This window comes from Lepisma saccharinum, chromosome 10 (genome assembly GCF_977018435.1).
Source record: "Lepisma saccharinum chromosome 10, izLepSacc3.1, whole genome shotgun sequence".
In the NCBI taxonomy this organism is placed as follows: domain Eukaryota; kingdom Metazoa; phylum Arthropoda; class Insecta; order Zygentoma; family Lepismatidae; genus Lepisma; species Lepisma saccharinum.
Genome location: NC_139238.1, coordinates 8697255 through 8715032, shown reverse-complemented (window position 1 = coordinate 8715032; position 17778 = coordinate 8697255). Strand labels below are relative to the sequence as shown.

Sequence of the window (17778 nt, the reverse complement as noted above, 5' to 3'; positions counted from 1 at the left end):
TAAATAAACTTAGCGTGAAATACACTTTATTATTATTTTTTTTAAAGTATGACACTTTCTTCCATTGTGTGAATTAACGAGGGAGGGATACCGGGGATTCCCCCCCCACAAAAAATTATCCCCGGCCAAAGGAATTTTCTTTATTTCTGCCAGAGATGTTTTTATCTCCCTCAAAGAAAATGATATTGAAAGCATGTAGTGTACCATTTCTAATCTATGTAACAAACGCAATTGAAAAATCATTCATGTCCATTGATGGACCAGGCACCAAAGATTTCCATGCCGAAAAGTATGCAGCCTTGTGGATTAAAGTGCGCTCAGATTTTACATGTATTAAAGTATTCACAAGAATTTTGTAGGTAGGTTAGGATGGGCATTCAGTTTGAACGTGGAAATAGAAATTCGTTCAAATTTTCGGTGTTCCACAGATCGGCAGCTCGTTTTGTGTATGAGTTAGGGTTTTCTTAGAATCTAAATAAAGTGTTTCTAAATTACGTGTAAATGTTATCATATGATGTAGGTTAGAACCAATTACGTTACCAGAGGCCCGTTCCGAAAGTCGCACGAGTTTAACGCGTTATGGTAACTGGCTGTCCCAAGTCCCATAAGTGCTTCCGTGCGTTTCGTGAGGTTCACTATGCTGTCCAACGCATTCCGTGCGACTCGTGAAAGAACGAGATTCACCAAACGCACCGGCCAGGAGGCTGGTTTGTTCGGTGAGAATCGTCTGCTGCTCGCAGCCAACGCGAGTGTATGAAGGCTTCAAACTGCTCTTGATCGGAAAATGTATTATATTTTTACCAGAGAGCGATATGAAGCAACATGCACAAGATGAGGGTGCTTTTACTCGTCCTACAACGTGATTAAAGTGAGTAACAGTGTTCGAAGCAGAGTTTATTTCTATAAACAATACGCTGCGCCTACGCTTTCGTCTAGAGAGTCCCAGAAGTCTGTAAAATAACTGGTTTCACCAGGTTAATGAGGCCAGTTACTTTCGTTCGTTTCGTTAATACTTTTGAAACGCCCCCTAGTCTTTTTACTGGTAACATTTGCATAAGCCACTGAGTTGGTCCAAAACGCACAGTGCTTTCTTCAGTTTTTCTACTGCAACTGCTTGTGTACAGTCATAGAGTTTCGATGCTGGTGTGTTTAGTTTCCGTTTACGCCACTACGAGCGCTGGCTGTCTCTTCTTTCAAGAATGCGCTGAAACGTGATACAGAGACTATGGAGACCATGTGGAAGCGAATGCTGACGAAAAAAATAGTTCCGATTTTCGTCACTGGGTGAAAATGTGGCGCTGAAATCTGGTGCACAGCATCCAGGGAAATGCTTCGTGCGACCAATGTCTTACGCTTCTAAGGGGTCAGTCAGTCTTGTTGACAAGGCGCATACTGAACACTGCTGTACCGACATAAACTCACATTCTATATATTCCTTAAAAATACCTAAAAATAATTTTCGCTCTTGAAATGAAAGCTTGATTTTTCATGAATTACAAGAGAGTACTTGAATAGTTCGATAAAATCTGTTTCTTTTCTTATGTCGTTTAAACTACCAAAGCAAATGGAGAAATAGCAATTAAATGCTAAAGTAGTTTTATTTCTTACTTCAAGATTACACCCAAAAGTTTTTCTGTATGTCACTTTCAGAAAGGCCTTGAACGATACAGTAGTCTCTCAGCATTTGAACAATTGTGTTTCGTGTGTATCAAATCACAATTCTTTTATATCATAACTAATTTTATCTTACATGAGATTAAAACGATAATACTTGCCAGCAAGGGGGACCTCAAAGTAGGCTAGCCGCCCCCCGTGGCAGAGTGGTTAGCACATCGCGCTACGACGCCAGGGGTCCCGGGTTCGAATCCCTGCCTGAGTATGGATGTTTGTGAGTGTCCATTTATCAAATTAAAATTAATCATATCATCACTCATCCCCATCTTCGCAAATTAGCCAAAAGTGGCACAAGAAGCGAAGTAAAATAAAGCAAATCAAATCAGCAATCAATAATCAAAGTGGGCTACACCCCAAATATTTTACGCTTCCTGGAGGAATAATAAATTTACCACAAATAATAATTTAAACCGTTGCCAAATATTTCAGTTTCAAATTTTAGTAAGGAAGTACTGGTAGAAAATGAATTTAAAATTCCAGAAACTGGGAAGGAGCGAGGAAAAAACCCTGAAAAATGTTTAAAAAATGCAACAAATACGGAAAAAAATACCAAAAAAATGACGCTGAAAGTAAGAAAATAAAAGGCCATCAAATTCAAAATATAAACCATAACAATTTTTTCTTGTTCTAACTGAATGGAAATGAACTAACATCAGGTTATAGCGTTGTCTTCAAGGCCATGGGAAAACCCTAGTGGTGACGATGTGTCGCACATTTTGGCAACGCAGGGACAGGATTACAAACAAGCAGCCGATTGCATCACCAAGGCTCTCTCTTAGGATTGAAAATTTGATGGACAGTGTCACATGGTTTTTCTTTTCTTGGTAGAGCAATGGCTAGATTGTCCAACTTTTAATAACACGATTTCTCTTTCTGTTTGCAGATCAAGATGACTTTGAATGACGTTTTAATCGCCCTGGTTCTAGCTTTGCTCCTGAATTTGATCGTCGAGGCTCCAGCGATGGAACTGGAGAAGATTTTTTTAAGAAAGCATATGGGTAAAGTATCTTGTGTGCTAAATAATTTTTAGTTTATGTCCAGGCACGTATCTAGGAATGTATTTCTGGGGGGGTTCGAACCAAGTGTCTCAGAAATAATAATATAAATGTTCGAATTAACATATTAATATGTGTAAATTAATTTATATTTATTATTATATGAATAGGTAAAATGACTGCGTAATAATAGTGAGAATAATAAGAATTTAAGAAGGTATTCATTATTTAGCTTACATGTAGTTAAGATCGCCAAAATATGTATAAAAACAACTGTCATGGCAAGGGAATTAATTCCAAAAAGATAAAAAACAGATCCTGTTATCGAAAAGTAAAGTTCTTGATTAATATTTTGTACATATTATCGTTAGTAAATAGTCTGCATAAATGTGGCTTGACATTGTCATTCAAGGTCATATTATTCCAATATAATAGTTGGCTTCCAATCCACGGAAATAACCATTGATTACAACTAATGCTAAAAAGGTACATTTTCATTATTAAATTCTTGTAATTGGAAAGCCATTCAGGGGGGTCAGGACCCCTGAATTCGCCCCCCCCCAAATACGTCCTTGTTCGTGTCAGTGACGCTAGAAGTAAATTTTAGATGTCGGTTCAAGGGTTAAAGAAATATTTAAAGGTGAACTCTAGTTTCATAGGCATGTTTTGTTCTATTTTCTATCCTTTTCTATTATACTATTTCTTCATCTGTATCCTCTTTTTCTCTGTTGTCTATATTATCTTTTACTATTTCTATTTTCTATCTTATTTTGTCCTTTTTCTATTTGCTTCACGTTTCGTATTTCTCTTCCTGTCTTCTTTATTTTTCTATTTGTTTGTCCATGACTTTCTCTCTCTTCTCTATTTTCATTTTTGTTTTTGCTCTTCATGCTATTACTTTCTTTTTCCTATTTTTCTTTTCCATTTCTACTCTTTAGTTTTATTTTCTCCTCCTTTTTCTATTTGTTTTTATTTTCTATTTACTCTCTTTTTTCAATTTTTCTCTTTCTCTCTACTTCCTTTTCTATTTTGTTTTTGTTTTAATATTCCTTACGCCATCTGCCTTTCTATATGGGGTAATAATTAATAAAAGTGATTTGTAGACAGCTATGCATAATTGAGATTATGCACAGTATTAATATACACAGAATAAAACCACTCACTCACTTTTAGTAACAAACAGTATGTTTTAATTTTTCTTTACTACGAAACTTGCAATAGCTAATGTTAATATCATTTTTTTAACAACTTATTTTCAGATGAAGACAAACCCAAGGAGGAGTCCACCAACGGACATATGTTGCAAAGTAATAACCAAAGCAACACAAATGGAGAACTTATTAAGGATAAGTAGATCAATCAAGCATCATGTGCATTGTTTCCTGCAATAAACGTTCGTTTTTTTTAAAAATCACGCCACGTGTCTTCATTTATTACATCCAATAATTTATGTGATTTTTTGTGAACTTGTAATTCAAGTGTTTAAGCCTACCCAATGTTTTTGAAAAGTTGTCGCCCCTGGCTGTATCTCAGTGTTTTTCAGACTTGTGGGGTTTCACAAGTACTTTCTATCGATTGACTGTGTTTTTGACATATGCTGTATGTTGCGTAGCTTCTGCTTTTAATCTTGTTAGAGCGCTTGTTGAGATCTGCAGTGTTTTGTTTTCTTAAACAAGTCGAGATGGGCCCTGATCGGCTCGTGGGAGGTTCAGGTTTGATGGATTTGTAAAACATTGACTGATTCTTCAAAGTTAAAGATAAGCATTATTATACTAGTCGAAGATCATTTACCTCTTCCTCACGAACCCCTCAAACTCACCCTATGGGAGGAAAAACACACTCTATACTAGGGTGAGAAAAACTCACCGTATGGGAGGAAAAACACACTCTATACTAGGGTGAGAAAAACTGACTCTATGGGAGGAAAACACACACTCTATAGTAGGGTGAGAAAAAACTCACCCTATGGGAGGAAGAACACACACTATACTAGGGTGAGAAAAACTCACCCTATGGGAGGTAAAACACACTCTATACCAGGGTGAGGAAAACTCACCGTGTGGGAGGAAAAACACACTCTATACTGGGGTGAGAAAAACTCACCCTATGGGAGGAAATACACCCTCTATACTAGTGTGAGAAAAACTCACCCCAATGTGAAAACTCACCTTTTGGGGACGTCTATTTGTGGCAAGCCAAACTCACCTGAAAATGTGAGTTTCAACACTTTTTTTCTCAGTGTACAAGTACTGAATGTACTATTATTGTATACGCAACACCAAAACCTTCCGTTCTTATAGCAAAGCAAATGCATTGACATGGTTACTCTTGAAACATTCAAAACGATTAATTCACCGTGCAGGAGGTCAGAAGTTAGATTAAACTCTATACTAGGTGTGAGAAAAACTCACCCTATGGGAGGAAATACACACGCTATCCTAGGGTGACAAAAACTCACCCTATTGGAGGAAAAACACATTCTATACTAGGGTGAGAAAAACTCACCCTATAGGAGGAAAAACACACTCTATACTAGGGTGAGAAAAGCTCACCCTATGGGAGGAAAAACACACACTATATTAAATTGAGAAAAACTCACCCTATGGAAGGAAAAACACACACTATACTAGGGTGAGAAAAACTCACCCTATGGGAGGGAAAACACACTCTATATTAGGGTGAGAAAAATCACCCTATGGAAGGAAAAACACACTATATACGGGTGAGAAAAACTCACCCTATGGAGGAAAAACACACTCTATACTAGGGTGAGAAAAACTCAGGTGAGAAATACTCACCCTATGGGAGGAAAAACACACACTATACTAGGTGTGAGAAAAACTCACCGTGTGGGAGGAAAAACACACTCTATAGTAGGGTGAGAATAACTCACCCTATGGGAGGAAAAACAAACTCTCTACTAGGGTGAGAAAAACTCAGGCTATGGGAGGAAAAGCACACTCTATATTAGGGTGAGAAAAACTCACCCTACGGGAGGAAAAATACACACTGTACTAGGGTGAGAAAAACTCACCCTATGGGAGGAAAAAAACACTCTATACTAGGGTGAGAAAAACTCACCCTATTTGAGGAAAAACACACTCTATACCAGGGTGAGAAAAACTCACCGTGTGGGAGGAAAAACACACACTGTACTAGGGTGAGAAAAACTCACCCTATGGGAGGAAAAACACACTCTATACTAGGGTGAGAAAAACTCACCCTATGGGAGGAAAAACACACACTATACTAGATGTGAGAAAAACTCAGCGTGTGGGAGGAAAAACACACTCTATATTAGGGTGACAAAAACTCACCCTATGGGAGGAAAACACACACTATAGTAGGGTGAGAAAAACTCACTCTATGGGAGGAAGAACACACACTATACTAGGGTGAGAAAAACTCAACCTATGGGAGGAAAAACACACTCTATATTAGGCTGAGAAAAACTCACCGCGTGGGAGGAAAAACACACACTGTACTAGGGTGAGAAAAACTCACCCTATGGGAGGAAAAACACACACTATACTAAGGTGAGAAAAACTCACCCTATGGACGGATAAACACTCACTATCCTAGGGTGAGAAAAACTCACCCTATGGAAGGAAAAACACACTCTATACAGGGGTGAGAAAAACTCACCCTATGGAAGGAAAAACAAACACTATACTAGGGTGAGAAAAACTCACCCTATGGGAGGAAAAACACACACTATATTAGGGTGACAAAAAACACACACTATACTAGGGTGAGAAAAACTCACCCTATGGGAGGAAAAACACACACTATATTAGGGTGAGAAAAACTTACTCTATGGGAGGAAAAACACACTCTATAGTAGGGTGAGAAAAACTCACCCCTATGTGGAAACTCACCTTTAGGGACGTCTATTTGTGACAAGCTAAACTCACCCGAAAATGTGAGTTTCCATACTTTTTTTTAGTGTACAAGTACTGAATGTACTATCATTGTATACGCAACACCAAATCCTTCGGTTCTTATAGCAATGCAAATGCTATTGACATGGTTACTCTTGAAACATTGAAAACGATTAATTCACCGTGTAGGAGGACAGAAGTTAGATTAAACCATACGCTCGGAAGCAACTTTTCCAATCTTTGGTGGACAGTATAAATAGCCGATTTGAAGAAGACTTGTATCTTTTCGAATGTAGTCCTATTAAATGCACATAACATGGCATTTAGATGATTAAGAACGCGTGTTTTATAGTGACATGTTAGGTGAACTCTAATGTAAGCGAAAGCATGTGTGCGTAAGTAGTTAAAGATTTTCACATCTAGAAATGAAATGCAAACCACATTTTTCACCTCACTCAAGGATTATGTGAATTCAATTCAAATTGTACCAATATCTACAGCTGAATTTTTACGCGTGTTCAGTCCCATGAATCTAACCTTTACAGAACAGAATGTAGCTCCTTCAGCCCCCCCCCCCTTGCGTACGCCAGTGCATGACAGCACTGGTGTCTCCATACTGCTATAGCTTTAAATTTTTTTTTTTTCTGCCGGCTGCAATTCACAAGCAGGAAATGACAATCCAGTGTTAGTTGAATACTGTCTCCTGTCAATCACGAAATGGCCAACGATGATAGCGAATTGCCTTGTTCTGAGAACTTACTTACTCAGGCCTCGTCCGAATCGGCACAGATGTCACCTAGAGCACCGTTCCATCCGGGGACTTAGCCAACCTCCGTTGTCGGAGTGGGCGGCAGATGTGGAATCGGAGGGGAGAGCTCCAAGTCGCGACAGATGCACGCTTGAACTCGCTGTAGCCCTGCACTTGTAGAAATGAAGAAAAATTGTAAGTGAAGAAATCCCATGTTACATTTTTAATATGAGTAGTAAATAGGTGGAAATCATTGTGATGTTTGTTTGGCGTCTACTTTCTGCTTCCGTACGGTGCTCCTGCGCCCGAGAGCGCGGTGGGTAACGTTCGGGCTGACACCTGGCGATAGAAGTGACAACCGGACTGCAAGGGGACATGTAGATACGGTCAACTTCGACGTGCTTCGACGAAAGCAACGGGAGAGAACGGGACGGAGCGTTTCCCAATCAGGACAAAACCTCAAACGACAATTTCAGCACGTAGTTCAAGATTTCGCCACTACGTGACGCAAAATGCTACTTTGCTGCAGAGACATCTTGTGGTGAAGTGAGGAACTCGCAGGAGATGCGTTTTTAGTCCTGTTCAGTTCAACTGAATGTCCTATTTATGTATACACGCGTTCTCTATTTACAATCTAAATGCATGTAAACACAAGGCAATAATCTGAGAAACACCGCTGCATAAATCGTATAATAATCCGGAACTATTAGGTTTAAAAAATACAAGTATCTATTATTCTTCACACCAGAATTTACATTAACTTTACTACACCTTTCAATCCCTTTGAGCCCTTATGTCCGGCGTCCGGAGGAATTTGAAAAACAAACAACATAAATGTTCTACATTTTAACCTTCACATAATTTGAATTAAGGAAATTGGCGTTTCAGTGGAACAAAGAGAAGCCATGAACGTTACAGGGCTGCACTACCGAACTCAATAGTGAAATTTATTTTGATTCAGGGATTGCAAAAACAAGCATGATGTGCTAGTCCGAAGCATAATCAACAAAGTTTTGTGGCCATTTCAGGACATAATACAAATGTTGAGAGTACTTTCATTAATATCAGCACAATGAACTGATCGAAGATATGCATTTATCATCGAGTCTGTGCAGTGAGATCCATGAGTATTGCTCGGCAAATTGTCCATGACAATTTCCATTAATTTTTCTCTTACATCTTGTGTGTTTTTAAGCAATGGATTTTTATGTTATGTTATGTTTGTGGTGCAAAACTTGTCAACAGCTTGTTTTGAGTTTTCTCTTAATTCTTGAAGCTATTATTCGGTCAAATAAAGTGCACGAACAAGGTGATGGTCAATTTGCACGGTAATACTCATTGATCTCACTGTACAAGGTTTTGAACTGGTTTCAGCATGCTTTAAAGAGTTTGGCTCTTCATAATTTCATAAGTATATTTTGACTAAACCTGAAATTTTGAGAAAAGTTTAGTCCTTTGAGAAATACGACTTAAAACAAGTGTAGTAAGAAGTATAATGCTTTGTATTGATTTATTGATTTGCTTTATTTTACTTCGCTTTTTGTGTCACTATTGGCTAATTTGCGAAGATGGGGATGAGTGATGATATGATGAAATTGATAAATGGACACTCACAAACATCCATGCCCAGGACAGGATTCGAAATGGGACCCCTGACTTCGTAGTGCGATGTGCTAACCACTCCGTCACTATTGTTTAGTATTGATAAGAATTTTGGGAAATTAATATTTAAGACATTATTTTTTTTTAAAAAAAAAAGTGAAAATGTGTCAATTTTATATTACTCGCCGACTTGTTCCAGCACTGGGTATTCTTTACTGAGAATAATTAGTGTCCTACATTTTGATAAAGGGTCCTACATATTGGGACAGCTTCTCCTACTTTTTCCTTATAGGGATCTGGTGTGTTAACCCTAGCTGAGGGAGGAGTACATATTTTTTTATATCTAGGTATTAGAATGTCTTAATAGCATGGGGAAGAAGTTTTTATTTGGCGGTTACAAATGGTATTCACAAAAAAGTACAAATGAAAGTTACCTACAAGTAAGTTTGAACATAGACCCTGAATCTTGAACTAACCACGTACCGGGTAGCCAGAATTAAAGTTATCCAACTCAGAGCCCTTTGTAGCCTGTTTGAGGCATCGTATAACTCTGAAATTTGGTGAATCCACTGTGCGGACCATGGGGAAGAGGATGGCGATAAAAAAGTTCAATTTTCCGCCATCAGGTTGAAATGTGGCGCTGTACCATGTACACTTAAAGTGATTTAGCTGAGTTATTTTAGAGAGACATTTGTTAGTGGCTGAAATTTGCAAGAAAATAATATCTCGTTTATTGCAAGGTAAAGGCAAATCCATAACCATTTGGAGCAGATTACGTCATTATTACAACCCATCATGGAAGTACAGCGCCACATTTCCACCTGGTGGCGGAAAATTGAACTATTTTTATATATCGCCATCCTTTTCGCCATGGTCTGCATAGTGGATTCACCAAATTTCAGAGTTCTACGATGCCTCAAACAGGCTGCAGAGGGCTCTGAGTTGGGTAACTTTAATTCTGGCCACTCGGTACAATCCAAAATCGTTATTTTATTATTTTTATGCTATATCAGGGACGTAGCTAGGTTGATCAGTGTGGGGGGGGGGGGGGGCACCTGTCAGAAATTTCTCTATCAAATCATTAAGAGTTGAGTTGGTGTTTTAAGTCAACTTTATGCACAGTAAGGCTAATCGGGACTGGACCTACAGTTTAAAGTGGGATCCGAACCACTTGTGCCTCCGCCAGATATCGAACCCAAGAACTCTTGATTACAAGCGACGACGCTACCACTGCGCCATCGGGGAGGCCAGTGATCGGGGGTTGCTTGATTGATTGATTGATTTGATTTATTTTACTTTGCTTTTCTGCCACTTTTGGGTTTTGGCTAATTGCGAAGATGAGGATGAGTGATGATATGATGAAATTGATGAATGGACACTCACAAACACACATGCTCAGACCGGGATTCGAAATTTGCTAATTTTGTTTCTTTCGTAGGCTACCAGTTCACATTCGCCGAACAGTCCGACACCGAACAGAGGCATATTTATTGTATTCGTGAAACAACTTTTCTACCGATTTCCTGTCATAAACTATTTCTGGAGAAAGTACATTCATGATTCTTTTGTTGAGGCTGACAGAGACAAATTTGAGGGTTTACCGCCCCACGCACTTGCATTTAGGATTTAGCCGACGTGAGGAAAGATGAAAAGAAACGGACAGACCGTCGGTATCAGGAAGGTCCACTGGGCTCTTTTTCACCCTCTTGTGTTTACAACCGCGGTAGGGTTTCTCTGACTTCAAGATGAAACGAGCTGTCATAGTTCAGTACTACAAAGCACATAGTGCTGTTGTTTCTTAGAGTAACGAGCAGGGGTGCAGATTTATAGACGCTAAAAACGTTTAAAACGAAAGCCAAATATGCACTCAACATGATGAAAATACACGTAGACACTTGATGGCACAAGTATTGACTTCATTGTTTTGGCATTTTATTGATTTTTTCTTATTTTTGCGTCACTTTATTTACATTCGGTTAATCGCAACGAATATGATGAATAGCAGCTAGATGAAATTGATTAAAGGGAAAATGCTTTATTCAATGAAATAATATTAATACATGTGAATTTATGCATATTGCAGGGAAGAACTTGCAAATTGTGGATACATTTACTGCTTTGCTTCATTGTTATCCTCCCCTTTTATTCCTAGTTCTCCAAAACTCTGGCTTTAATCGCGGCGTTGAGGACGGATGGTGATAAAATGAAAGAACAATCACGAAGGAACGTGGACTAAACAAAACAGAACCCGTCATAGGATTACACTGGCTGTGGGTCCACATATCGGAACCTCATTGATCTGCAGCAATGCAGTCCGCGGTATGAACTACGTGGAAGAAAGGTTGGTACTTGAGCGCCCTCCGTAAACACAACTCCCTATTTTAAATAATATTGGTGGTTTACTGTGATACAGCAAGCGCACGTGTGTGTGTGTGTGTGTGTGTGTGTGACAATAAGTAATTGTTACGCATTATTTACAACCATGTTGGTTTGGAGAGTAGAATTTAACTAGAAATGGATCTTGCCTGTTATTTCAGGATTCATAATGCAGCATAGACGCCGACATAAGCCTTGAGCGGTGTATACTTGCGCCAAGATAACTGAAACATCGGAACTACAGACTTCTCTTCCTCTTTCTTTCACCCTGACGTGTCCATGCTAGGGTTTCAAATGCGGCGATGTATCTGTAATATGGGAATATAACTCCAATAAATCCTCTGCTGGGCATCTCATGTATATAGTTTATACCAGAATCGAACCTAGCACCTTTTATTTCGAGGCGATCGTGTTACCTACTACCCTTCGTGAAGATCCCTGTCTGTTTTACCAACTGGTTGTGGACTTCAAGAATGTGATGACGTTTACAACCGCCTTTCGGGGCTGAACTCCTACCAGAACTGGGCCCATAAGAGGTCCCCAATACTCGGTCGAACAGTAACCAGATTTGCAGTAGTCAAAATTTGAGTAACACACAATTCAAGATAACTACACATTTATTCAAATTAATCGGTGGCTTAGTTACATATTGTTGGTTTAGTTACTGAATATACTATTTCACATGGTCACACATTCAGTGGGAGCGTGCATGAGAGAGAGACAGTAGTTCCTTTCTTCAAAATGGTAATATGAAAGTTAAATCAAATTAAACTTCTTTTGGAATGATCACTTAATCAGTTAGTTACCAATTTATACACTTATGCACGCACAAGGAAATAAAGATCAAACCAATAATACTTAACTGAAAACTAGACTGGGGATTGAAGACAAGGCGACTCTCTCTCTCCCATGGCTGCCGATAGACAAGAGCAGTTATCGTCCTGCACGTACTCCTCCACTCTTCCACCAATCAGCGCCCTTCAATGACATCACTGTTGACGTACATTCACTGTTGCCAAGCCTTTTCTTCATAATCGCACACTTACACAAATCAAAAAACAAGATTATGTGATCGAGGGGTTATACGTTGGATAACAAATTTTACATACATTTATCGCCCAATTTCTTAAAAAATAATATTGTTTGAGAGTGCAGAACTAAATATCTGATGGCACTGGATGTAATAGATTTCGCACAGCTAGTGGCTAATTTTATTTTTATTCGTGAGCGGAACGTGGCTTTTTATGCACCCTGGGATGGTACTTTCCTTCAGCCCACTTTTACAGTTTTTACAACGGATGTGTAAGCGTAATACGCTATGAAACCAGAGGCCCCAGGCTCTAACTCTGGTCAGGCATGGGTGTATCATATATACTTGTCCCATCACCACCGCCGCGATTAAAGCATGAGATAGAAAAACAACGAAAAATAACGAACCTAGAAATGGAATTAGAAAACGTTCTCTCGAAATTGCACAAGTTGAATACACTGCCCCACGGGAAGAAGATATCCGCTTCCGCGAGTACTGATTGATTGATTTGCTTTATTTTATCTCGCTTTTTGTGTCACTTTTGGCTAATTTGCAAAGATGAGGATGAGTGATGATATGATGAAATTGATGAATGGACACTCGCAAATATACATGCCCAGGCCGGGATTCGAACCCAGGACCCCTGGCGTCGTAGCGCGATGTGATAACCACTACGCCATCTTCCTTGACTAATTATACAAATGATAACAGAAAGCGCTTCACAAGTAATTTGTCTCTCTATATCTTATGAAACTATTATTCGCTACATAACTTAGGATTAATTATATTTGTATGTCTAAATAGTAATTGCAACTTTGCCACCTATGCTCCAACTGAAACTACCACATTTGCCTCTGGAAATGAAGAAAGCGAAAGAAAGTCGTGCAGAATTTGAAAAGCTAATGTATCTAAAGCGTGTAGATTATTGTTAATAATTTACTACATACCCCGTTTTCTTCCTTAAATGAGGGCCGGCTTATAGCCATATGTTAGCGGCAATCCCCCTCCCCATAAAGTATTATCTTGCAACTTCTAACAAACGCACCACACTATGACTGTCTCCGTAATTTGAGACAGAAATGAAAATAGTTTCCAAAGAGCTCCAGAAAGAGTGATTTCTGTCCCGAGGGACATATGTTACCGCTTATCAATCCGCCCGAATTTTGACCTGGCAGAGAGGAAAAGTGCAGTTTCAAAATACGTCATTAAAGGCAGCTCCTGCGTTACATATGTTTGTTTTCGACAGGCAAGCAGTAGCGAATAGGAAAATGAGGATTAGAAAAAGGAGTCTTGTTTTGGCGTTCATGCCGGGAAAATTTAAGAGCAGTGTTTCAAACTGCAAGAAAAATTTACTGAAAAACAATTTTGCAATATTTGCCATCAAAGTAAAATTTCAAGTAAAATACAGAAACATTTGCCGGGGACACGTGGACGTTTGCGGGGGCCAGTGCACCCTCGGCCGCCCCCTAACGACGTCCCTGTGCTATATTATATGCACTTCTCACAAAAATTTTGGTATATTGTTATATTAGGCAGTAGGTAATAGGCACGGCGAAAACATGAGAACGTCCAGCAGACAGACAGATACCATGTGTTGTTGTATTGCAAGGCTGTGCCTATCACCCAATGTCTAATATAACTTTTTGTGAGGAGTGTGTGTATTATCCGTAGTCATATCAATATTATGAAAATTAATATCCTGATACATGAAAGGGGGGATTATGATATTCTTTTGTGAACTTATAAGTCAAGTGATTTGAGCCCACCCAATGTTCTTCAAAAGTTGGCACACCTGGTCTCTGCAAGTAACTCAACCACAGGGGGGGGGGGTCATGGGGACATTGCCCCCCAACCTTTGACGGAAGTCAATTTTAGGGGCAAACATTGACGGCCAAGGGCACCTGCAGGGGGGCACAGAGGAGAATTGCCCCCTTCGATTTCAAATTTTATGCAAATAAAAGAAGGGATACATTTCGTAAAATTTTGTTCCTCGCTTCGCTCGCGAGACCTGCTTTTCTCAGTTTCGTGAAGTTCAGAGCCGTAGCTAGGTGGCGGTGCTAGTCGGCCATGGATGTCGAATAATCTAAATGAAAATAGTTGAAAAAGAGAGAATGCCATGCCGTCCAGTGAAATTAATTGTTCCCAATTAAATCAATATTGTTTTGAATTGTAAAAATTGGATCTAAAAATTTTCTTGATCGCTTCGCTCGCAATTTCCTTGTTTTCTGTAAAGTAATGTATTTTAATAATGTGTGTTGTATATATGTATTAAATAAACTTTGAATACGTACACAATTAATGTTAGCATGTTACATATGTATTTTCTTATTTTATGTCGCTCCATGTTGCATATTGCAAAACATATGTTGTAAATGAAAGTTATACATGTTATACGTACAAAAATAATTATCTTCGGAATGCATTATCATTCATTTTCTGCCATTCAAGAATACAGTTTGTGTGCTTGTTTTCTATTATTAGCTAATGTGAAATTGAACGTGTTGAAAAAATATTTCAAATCGTTTGTTCTAAACAAATGCTTTAGTACCGACTTCTACCCCCTCTTTGCGTAATTTAAGAGGACAATCACGTTTTTGATACTACTACTACTACTACTACCACCACTAATAATAATAATAATAATGCCATTATTGTTATTATTATTTTCAACACGGCGCCTGCCTCTGATCACTGTGGAATTTGCTCCAAAGGAATTTATGGAAAGCAACAGGTATTGGCATGCTGTCTGTGTAATACGAGGTTTCACGTTAAACCATGTTTGAAGCTTTCTAAACATGAAGTTGAATTTTTATGGTGAACGACATATCTACCTGTAAATGTACGAAATGTTTACAACAGCGTAGCGATGAGACTCCAGTGACGCCACGACCCGTTCCGGTGAATCGTGTAGCTGCTCGCGATAGTGCCAATGAAAACATGGACATAAATAGTACCGAAAATAATAAATAAATGGCAATACATAGTGATAATAGTGATGAAGATTATATTGATCAAGAACATCAACTTGGAGGACAAAAGCCAGGTAATGTAAACTGTTTCAGTTGCTGCCATGTTAAAGACATTATGTCAACATTGATCTCGACAGTGCAGAAAATAAGGGATCTGATAAGTTTCTAGGTCAATCAGTACAGTCGATAAAAAACAAGCAGGTTTTAAATACATCTGGTTCCAAAAACACTCGTCAAGTTTCGACCTTGCAACATGTAAACAAACAGGTGAACGACGTGAAGAAATCAGTGCAAGGTCAGAATCCATCTACTAGGTTAGCAGTGCAACGCAATCCATTTTCTCAGAGAGCTCTATTTGTGACTCGACTTCATCCTGAAGTTTCAAATACTGACCTTCAGCAATATATTGCTGAAACTTCTTCCGTAAAGAAAACTAAATACGATTCTTACTCTTCTTTTCATGTAGCTGTTTCCCAGGATGACTATGATGTACTATTCGATGAAAATATATGGCCTAAAGGGGTATTAGTAACAAGGTTTTTTGGCGAATTGACAAATGTCAATATAGTTGCCAACAAAGACAAAAGTGTTTCTGATACAAATAGTAACAGTAAGTCTGGAGAAAACTCAACTTCAAAAAACTAAGTGGTTCTTCCGTTGGTAATAATATGATTAAATGTTTTTATCAGAATGTTAGAGGAATTAACACCAAATTTGAAACATTAGTAAACAATACAAATATTGAAAATTATGATATAATTTTTCTTACAGAAAGTTGGTGTAAACAAGATAGAGATTATTTTATAGATTTAGATCCAATGTACAGGGTGATAAGAAAAGATAGAAATCTGGATTTAAACAAACAGAAATCTGGTGGTGGTGGTTGTCTTTTATTTATTAAAAACAAGGTTCAGTTTATGATCTTGGAATCACCTTTTACAGAATTGGATGTAATTTGGGTAAAATTACTGTCTAATAATTCTGATCCAACCATAATAGGATTGCATTACTTGCCACCTGATTTAAACTGTGACTTGTTTGCAAACAACTTTGATTGGGTAGTTCAAGAGATGTTAATGAAACACAATAAAATAATTTTAGTTGGAGATTTTAACGCTGGTGGAATTGACTGGGCTACTGGAAATTTGTATTGCTCTAATTATTATGTTAAAAGGAAGGCTGAAAAAATGGTTGAAATTGCAACACTTTCAAATCTAATTCAGCACAATGTATCGTATGACTCTTCACTGCCTTTTAATGTTTTAGATCTTCTACTCACTAACATTTGCACTTGTAACATTAGTTTTAATGAATATCCTTTATCTAAAAAATGATAAGTTTCATCCACCGTTCTCATTTTATTTTGAATTGGATAGGTCTAAAGAAGACAATACAGATACAAGGGAAAATAATATTTATAGATGTCTTAATTTCGCCAGAGGTGATTATGTGAATGTTTATAATGAATTGTTGCATTTACCACATATGGTTGAAATATCTAATAATGTACAACAATCTGTTATGGAACTGACCAGAAATGTGTATGCAATATTAAAGAACAATATTCCTTCAAAAGTTAAAAGAACAAATAATGAACTGCCTTGGATGACAATTAAACTAAAGAGAATGATCAATAAAAAGAGAAGGTATCATGATAAATTTAAACTTACAAATAAGTGTGAATATTACAGTACTTATTCCCAATTAAGGAAAGATGTTAAAAAGGAATATTCTCATGTAAAGGAGCATTACTACTCCTCCTTAGAAAACAATGTTAATGGTGACAAGAATACTTTTTGGTTTCACGTTAATAGAAAGAAGAGAGAAAATACTATGACTGAAATGATTTATGATAATGATGTACTGTTCAATGAATATGATATTGCTAATGCTTTTAGTGAGCTTTTTCACAAATCTTTCTAAATAAGAAGTCATGCAAATTTTAAAAATATTAATCTTTATTCATACACCAACTTAATTGATGTACCTGTTATCTTGGAAAAGAATGTAAGTGATACAATTAACAAACTAAAAGGCAGGTCTTCAATAGGTCCTGATGGCATACCTAATTTTCTTTTAAACAATATATTGATGGAAATCAGCATGTTTTTTTTAGAAAAAGGTCTACTATTACAAATTTATTGGTTTTAATAGACTCTCTTAAATCTAACATTAGGAAGCAATCCAGACCGATATTTTATTTATTGACTTGGCTAAAGCCTTTGATAGTGTCAGCCATCAGCTATTAATTTACAAACTCGACCAAATGGGATTATCACCACGATTTCTGAAATGGTTTTCCAACTTTTTAGTAAATAGAAGTTTCTCTGTTAAGATTGGTGAAACAACTTCTTCAAAAAAAGAAATAATTTGTGGAGTACCTAAAGGGTCGCCACTTGGCCCAATTCTGTTCACTGCTTTTATCAATGATGTTACCTTATGTTTTAAATCTAGCACTTGTTTACTATATGCAGATGATATAAAAAAAATTAAGAGTGTTTTA

General features: G+C 37.8%; 1 protein-coding gene across 1 annotated transcript in view; it reads left to right on the top strand.

Moving 5' to 3' along the window:
* Positions 1-4056, top strand: part of LOC145993744 (nose resistant to fluoxetine protein 6-like) — a 64691-nt gene extending 60635 nt beyond the window's left edge. The window contains exons 12-13 of the mRNA XM_083129496.1: positions 2558-2672; positions 3929-4056. Of these exons, the coding sequence (XP_082985622.1) occupies positions 2558-2672; positions 3929-4023 (210 nt within the window). The 3' untranslated portion in view covers positions 4024-4056. The remainder of the gene's footprint in view (positions 1-2557; positions 2673-3928) is intronic.
* The last annotated feature ends 13722 nt before the right edge of the window (positions 4057-17778 follow it).